General features: G+C 37.4%; 1 protein-coding gene across 1 annotated transcript; it reads right to left on the minus strand.

The window, feature by feature from the left end:
- Positions 1-64: 64 nt before the first annotated feature.
- Positions 65-2,121, minus strand: LOC306906399 (uncharacterized protein). The gene is made up of 7 exons (XM_079477771.1): positions 1,431-2,121; positions 1,073-1,143; positions 837-1,007; positions 706-749; positions 432-461; positions 190-363; positions 65-113 (listed from the first exon to the last, which is right to left on the minus strand). The coding sequence occupies exons 2-7, from the start codon at positions 1,134-1,136 to the stop codon at positions 96-98; spliced, it is 501 nt and encodes a 166-aa protein (XP_079333897.1). The 5' UTR covers positions 1,137-1,143; positions 1,431-2,121; the 3' UTR covers positions 65-95.
- Positions 2,122-7,714: the final 5,593 nt, after the last annotated feature.

Raw genomic sequence — 7,714 nt, forward strand, 5'->3', positions numbered from 1 at the left:
CACTGGATCAATAACTAAAGTGTACTTGACATTCATAAAAAAGTTACAAGACCACAATGGTTTTGGAATATTTTTCTTTTATTATTTTGGTGTCATCACTTGTCAGCTTGGAGCTTTGGAGAGAAAAAAGTATGATTATTAATACATTGTGTTACAGTCATGGTTACAGTATGAACTGAAGTCACTTACTTCTCTTTCTAGTTTCTGGATTTCCAGTTCTAGTTTCCTCAGTGTCTTGCGTTTAATTTGCATCTCAAGGTCCATGTTCTGCAGCTTTCTTTTGTTCACATCAAACTTGACTTCTGTCAGCTCGATCTGTTTCTTAAGATGCGTTGTGTAGAGATATCTGACAGTTTGTGAATTCTGTGAACACCTTTTAGTTAGCATAGCAGAATTTTGTATAATGTAAATTTACTTTAGGCAATACTCACTATGTTACCAGGCTGCCCAATGTCAGGATCCTGTAACAAATATATATTTTCTATTAGTACCACTTCCCTGACTTTTTATCTATTATGAACTTATGAAAAAATGTGTCTATTGCCACAAAATTGACATGATATCTCGCGGCTTCTGGAGTCCAGCGACACTCGGCAGAAGTGCACTCCACTGCTGTAGATGTGGCTTCCCTCTGCCATATTCAATACTTGTAATAATATTTTTGACAGGACATGCAAAGCCTATGATTCAATAAAGAGTACTCACCGGCAAATCTGGTGGCTCCAAAAGTGTAAAGGTGTTACCAGCCACTGCAAGGTAAGGCAAAGTCACACAGTCCACATAAATATATATGGATTTCAATATTTTCCATGTGCAGTAGTATGGCAATAATGTACCTTGTATGATGAGGTGGGCATCTGTTGCTGGGCCAGAGTCAGTAGCTGTCCCTCCCTGGATCCCTTCAATCACTGGCTTCCCTTTATTTAAGTCCAGGGCCAGCTCCTCTGCTGTGGTGAAGTCTTGGGTTGGAGGGCCACCCCCGTACCAGATATGAGTTTTTTTTATTGCTAAAATCAGACAATAAAATGTCAGCCAACATGTCACCTATGTTTTTTGCAAACAAGTCACTTACCAGCCTGCAAAATATTCTTGTATTTAATCTTGACTTGCTGCCAAGTCCTTTTTTGGCCAGACATGTTTGTTCTTTAAGAGGAATGGATAGATACAAATTATTAAATAGATTAGATGGATAAAAAGAGCAAAAAAAGATTACAAATAGATAAGAGTAAAAAGATTATAGACATAAAAGAAACTAAATAGATCAAATAGATGCACATAGTGGGTATGTGTTTGCAATTATTCTTTATGTTAAATGCATGTCCACTGGTCACATTTAAGGCAAAGTATACAATTATTTTTGAAAATGACAAGTAACTCCTTGAATTGTAATTATGGGTTTCAGTGGAGCACTGGTTATTTGGACTACTTACGCATTCAATCGGTCCGCTATTTGCCATGCATTCTCTCTTTGTTTGATCACAGCAGCTGTATTGCCTTTTTTTCATATTATATGTTTCACTTCTTCATACGTTTCCATAATAAGCTGTTGCCCATTAGGCGAAAAGTATGCCACACGGGTTTTGTCCATTTCTGCATCAGTGATTCTTTGATCGATTTCGTGATCTTTTTAAGAATGCCGTGAACGTGCATTTATCCAAACTATATACACCTGGCTTGACATATCCACGCGCTCTCATCCTGGCTCAGCAAACGTGCAACGGATTAAGCCAGGATGCACTGATTAAACTAGGTCAAGCCGCGATTATCCTAGCTTTCTTAATTCTACTTTTGTGCAGCGGGCCCCAGAAGTGCCTAGAATAACACACAACACATTTCTCTAAACTTTTATTTAAGGAAGTACAGCAGAATACTGGATAACCTTAATTGCTTGAATAACAACAACTTGTCTTCAAAACTAGTTGACAATTACAATTTTAAGTAAATAAAACACTTATTTTGAGACGTTGACGTCACGTCAGGTCGTCACGTGGGTCACCCGCACAAACGTTCAAGACGTCCGGTCAGACGTTCGGTTAGACGGTCGGGGCACGGAGTTATGGCGGGAACTCCGTGCCAAAACCTAACGTCCGATCGACCGTCCGTCTGTCTAACCGAACGTCTGACCCGACCTCTTGAACGTTTGTGCGCGTGACCCACGTGACGACCTGACGTGACGTCAACGTCTCAAAATAAGCGCTTTTTAATCGATAGCACATCGACATTACAAGCATTAAGTTAATTTTAACTTAAAAACTATCTGAACTGCTTGTGCTGTACTGTTTTTATTAACACTGGGTGTGTTTGAAATGTATTTCAGTGTTTAAAGTGTTTACCATTATGTTTTACTCTGTAATACAGGTTTACTATTTGATTGTTTTATAAAAACAGGGGGTTTCAGATGGATTTCAATGTTTAGAAATACGTCAATTTGCTCTGTGTGTTTTATTGGTTACACTCTGTTTTAAGTTTTAAAGATAAGCAATAGTGCCTCTAGAATTTAACTGTACAGGCAATTACACATATAACAATAAATGCATTGAACTTCAACTGCAGTTTTCATGAGAGGATTCATCAGAATTTATTCCTTTACAAAAAATGTATAGTTTAAAAAATATATATTCTTATCAGTGTAAAAAAAGAAACAGTACATTACAGTTTTTCTCAGTCCAAATTGCTTAACTACTTTAACTATAGTTTAACCATGGTCATTTGTATTTTACTAAATGTAATCAATCCAATAAAATGAAAATATTACCACAATTTTACTATAATAAAATACGGTTTAAACAAGATAGTTTTAACTTTATTAAGAATAGCTATAGAAACATAGAATAAAGTTGAATAGAATTGTTTAATTACACAGTGCCTCACAAATAAAAGTCAGGAACAAAAGTGTTATTTTATGAAGCGCGGTTTTTAATTTAAACCTGTAAACAGATAAATATGCTGTGTTATGAATTTACCGTCACCAAGACTTGTTTGTTTTCATATCAGCCACAAACAAACAACTGGCCAAACAATCTTGCTATATTTCTTTCATTAAAACCCTATAACACGTTCTTACGTGTGTTTACGTGTTGTTAACACCAGTGGCGGCTGGTGAAAAATATTCTCGGTGGGGCTGTGCCATACTTTTTTTGTTTCCGTAACCATCGCAATAATATTTAACACAAACTGCAGGACAGCAGTGCTCAGTGAAATAGTCAGTAATTATTTAATGCCAATATTAAAAAGTTGAGGCATTCGTACACAAAAACATAAACATCATGATGCACAAACACAAGCCTTTTATTTGCATTTAAACTGAACTTGTAAACAATTGACTATTTCTACATATAAGTAACATCTTTTGGAAAGGCTGTTGGTGCCATTGGTAGTAAATAGGCAACACAATATGCATGCTGTCAGAACAGAGTGGAAAGTGGACAATAACATTAAATTATTATAAAGTTTATAGGAATTCTTACACTGTATAAAGGATGTATAATATAGAAATGGATATCAAGTGGCTGAACTCAAACCTTTGACTGGAAGAATAGCATAAAGTATTTTATGATCAAACTAAATGTAACTAATTGTTAATGTGCTCCAGAACTGCAACAATTAATTGATACAAAACATATATACAGTAATATTAGCAAACACACTATTAACATTTTTTAGAGTACCATATATAACTGAATGATTTTTATGCTAAGGTCAACTATATACAAAAACACGTGTATGTGTGTGTGAAGCTACGGGAGAAGCCGCGCATATACTGCTTCCCTTTTTCGCTAGCCTGCTGTTTGATTGAGAGGTCAGGTTGATCTGGGCCCAGCTCTTTCACCCGAACTTTCTCCGACAAAGTTCTCCTCTCAAACGGATCTTGGAGGAGAGATTTCACCGAGTTAGGGTTGGGTCTTGGAGGAGTAACGTCCGCGCTCGCCATTGTCGTTTAGTAAAAATGGCGCCCCTAGAGCCCAGTCCTTATTTTATCAGGGCTTGGGGCGATAAAATGATCGCCCTTCTTGGATTCTATTTAAGAACGCTGATTGGCTAAATTTTATGTCATACATTCATATCTTAAATTAGCAATTGGCTTAACTGCTACATAGACCCGCCTCCTTGGGGCGCTTTCTCTATCGCCCCAGAGCTGATGAAGCGGTCAGACAGGCAGAGGAAAGGTTGCAAATATGATTTTGTATCATATTTTACATGTATTACTGGGTGCATTCCATATTTAAAACACACAAATATTGACATACTGATGTTTTTCTCATTATTATTACTATTTTTGTTTTAATTGTTTTAATTTTTTTTTTTGTGGCTTAAGGGGGGCGGCGCCCTAGCGCCCTCTATTGGCCGGCCGCCACTGGTTAACACGTACCAATAGCGCCCGGTCGACAGAGCCGGTATTCTATCGTCTTAATAACGTGTTTTCCACCTGTAAGAACACGTTTAAACACGTTTGTGTTTGCTTTACCTTTATTTAACATCGTATGATTCAGTATCCTCCAGCTAATCCATTTTTCATTCATTTAATGTCTGGTTTAGACGGTTATATGATGTAGAATGTTATTAAAGTAAAATAAAGTGTAATCCTTCTTCGGGGTTTATTTTGGTTGCGGACCAATTTTAGTTGCGCTTACCGCCATCTAGTGACGGAGTGTAAAGTCACAGAGACCCTAGATTCCATAACTGCGTTACTTACGTTTGAAATATTTATTTATTTAATAGTTTGCAGCTTCAGGTGAAAGCTTTAAATGTCCATGTTTTTAGTTTTGTAGGTGTTACAGTAGTAGACTAATACAATTGTTCCCACATGAGAAATACTCCAGTACACTTTTAATATAGTAGGCCTAAACTGTAGTGATATTCCTTCATACTAATTGTTAGATCTTTACTAAAGTAAATATTAAAATATAGTATTTACCATTAACAAGTAACTATATTCTAGTATACTACGATACTTTTTAAAGACGTATATGGTGACCATACCCGAAATGTGACCTCTGCATTTAAACCATCCAGTGATAGTGAACACACACACACACACACACACACACACACACACACACACACACACACACACACACACACACACACTCACACTCACACTCACACTCACACTCACACACACTCACACTCACACTCACACACGCACGCACACGCACGCACACGCACACACACGCTCACACACGCTCACACACGCTCGCACGCTCGCACGCGCGCACGCGCGCACGCACGCACACACACACACACACACACACACAGAAGAGTGGGCAGATATCACTGCAGGGCCCGGTGAGCCCACTAATCCCCATACAGATTTTCAGCTTGATGTTCAAACTGTTTATTTTGTTCATTTGTATCAAAGACAATTCATTCATTGTAAATGCTCCTGAAATTAAAGGGTTAAATTCCGACACAAAGTGATATATATTGCACTGCACAGTCCTTTTATTTTATTTTTAATTAACCAATATATGATTTTTAAGGTTATAATAAAACATTTTATTTTATTCTTCAGGCACCTTGCAATAACGACACATCCCTTGTTAAGAAACACGAAGCTAGTAGGGAATGTTGCAAGAAGTTTGATAAATTGACGGCATTTACACCAGAATTACTATTCACAAATAGACATTGTGTAGTATTATGGGATATTGTACATATTGTATACATATATTGATCTATACCATATTTAATAATTGAAATGACTATTATGACTGCTGGACACACACACACACACATTTGGAAACAGTTACTAGGAGGCACTAAAATTGCTTATCTTCACAAGCTTTTTTAAAGTTTCACCATATTGTTATTGTTAAGCAAAGGAGCTGAAATATATATACATTTTTTTCATTTTTCATCAAGGTAAAGAAAAAACTTAAAACAGAGAGTAAGCAATAAAACACACAGAGCAAATTGACGTATTTCTAAACATTGAAATCCATCTGAAACCCCACAAGCAGTTCAGATAGTTTTTAAGTGAAAATTAACTTAATGCTTGTAATGTCGATGTGTTATCGATTAAAAAGCGCTTATTTTGAGACGTTGACGTCACGTCAGGTCGTCACGTGGGTCACCCGCACAAACGTTCAAGACGTCCGGTCAGACGTTCGGTTAGACGGACGGTCGGTCGGTCGGTCGATCGGACGTTAGGTTTTGGCACGGAGTTCCCGCCATACTGAGTTCCCGCCATAGTTCCCGCCATTGCCTCGCCGTCGCGAGAGTTTTTTGGCACACGTCAGCAGGACATCAGAGCAAGGCGGACGTAACTCGTACACCTTTCTAACCGGCATGCATCTCGCGGTGATCACTGGTGATCGGTTCTGCGCAGATTTTGCTCATCTCAAACAGGCCTATTGTTTCCTTCACTTTTCCATTTTTTTCATGATTTTGGGGGGTTATACCCAGGGTTCTAAATTAACACCCGCCAACCCGCCAAATGCGGGTAAAAATTCATTTTGGCGGGTGTTAATAAAAACTTACTAGCCAGTTTGGCCGGTGATGCATGAGGCATTACATGCATGATACATAAGGCTCTGTTCTCGGTCATTTATCCTATGCATTTATCCACCTGACAGTACTTCCTACATTTCCCAAGAACACTGTTTCGTAATGCTACGTGGTGACGTTTCATACGCCCATTGGCTGCGCGCAGTTTGTAGTGAAACCAGCGCGAGAAACCATGGAAACGAACAGAGCCAGAGTAGGGAGCAGACTGAAATACGACGGAGTTTAGCTATATAGCTAGCTAGCTAGCTAGCAAAGTAAAGTATAAAGTTAAGATTAGCTAAACTAAATGAGGCGGTGGTTGGGACAGACTTCTGGGGGCGAGAAGAGGAACGAGGCAGGGGATGAGGATATCAACAGAGAAACGAAGAAAAGAAAATTTAATGCCAAATGGCTGACGGGTCGTGAATGGCTTGTGTTTGATCACGAAAATGTCGTCATGTTTTGTCAGGATTGCCGCATGTACGCGAAAGAAAAAAACAAAACGAACCATTTCGTGGTAAGAACTACTAATTTTAAAGTCGAGGCAGTAAAGGACCATGAGAGTGCCCGAAGTCATCAGGAGAGCCTAAGGATTAAAACTGCAGATATATATAAAGACAGATAGAAAGATAGATAGAAAGATAGATAGAAAGATATAAAGATAGATACTGTAGATAGATATAAAGACAGATATAAAGACAGATAGAAAGATATAAAGATAGATACTGTAGATAGATATAAAGACAGATAGAAAGATATAAAGATAGATACTGTAGATAGATATAAAGACAGATATAAAGACAGATAGAAAGATATAAAGATAGATACTGTAGATAGATATAAAGACAGATAGAAAGATAGATAGAAAGATATAAAGATAGATACTGTAGATAGATATAGACAGATATAAAGACAGAAAGATAGATAGAAAGATATAAAGATAGATACTGTAGATAGATATAAAGACAGATAGAAAGATAGATACTGTAGATAGATATAAAGATAGATACTGTAGATAAATCCCAAACTTGAAATGTATGCACTTTCTGTGTATATTTTGTTGTATGTATTGTACTTTATATGTATTTTTCATGCCAAAATTGTTAATAAAATGATCAAATGCATTCAGTGTTACTCATATTTTCACCCGAAAAAATTGGCTAGTGGAAATTCTGATTGGCTGGTAACTTTAGAAAGTTACCAGCCACATTGGCTGGTGATCAAAAAA

The sequence above is a fragment of the Barbatula barbatula genome (assembly GCF_947034865.1).
Source record: "Barbatula barbatula genome assembly, chromosome: 17".
Taxonomy (NCBI): Eukaryota; Metazoa; Chordata; class Actinopteri; order Cypriniformes; family Nemacheilidae; genus Barbatula; species Barbatula barbatula.

Coding starts and splice junctions, on each gene's coding strand:
- LOC306906399 (XM_079477771.1), bottom strand. CDS start 1,136: ATGTCTGGCCAAAAAAGGACTTGGCAGCAAGTCAAGATTAAATACAAG. Junction 1,008..1,072: donor CAAGAATATTTTGCAGGCTG/GTAAGTGACTTG, acceptor GTCTGATTTTAG/CAATAAAAAAAACTCATATC. Junction 462..705: donor TGGAGCCACCAGATTTGCCG/GTGAGTACTCTT, acceptor TATTTGTTACAG/GATCCTGACATTGGGCAGCC.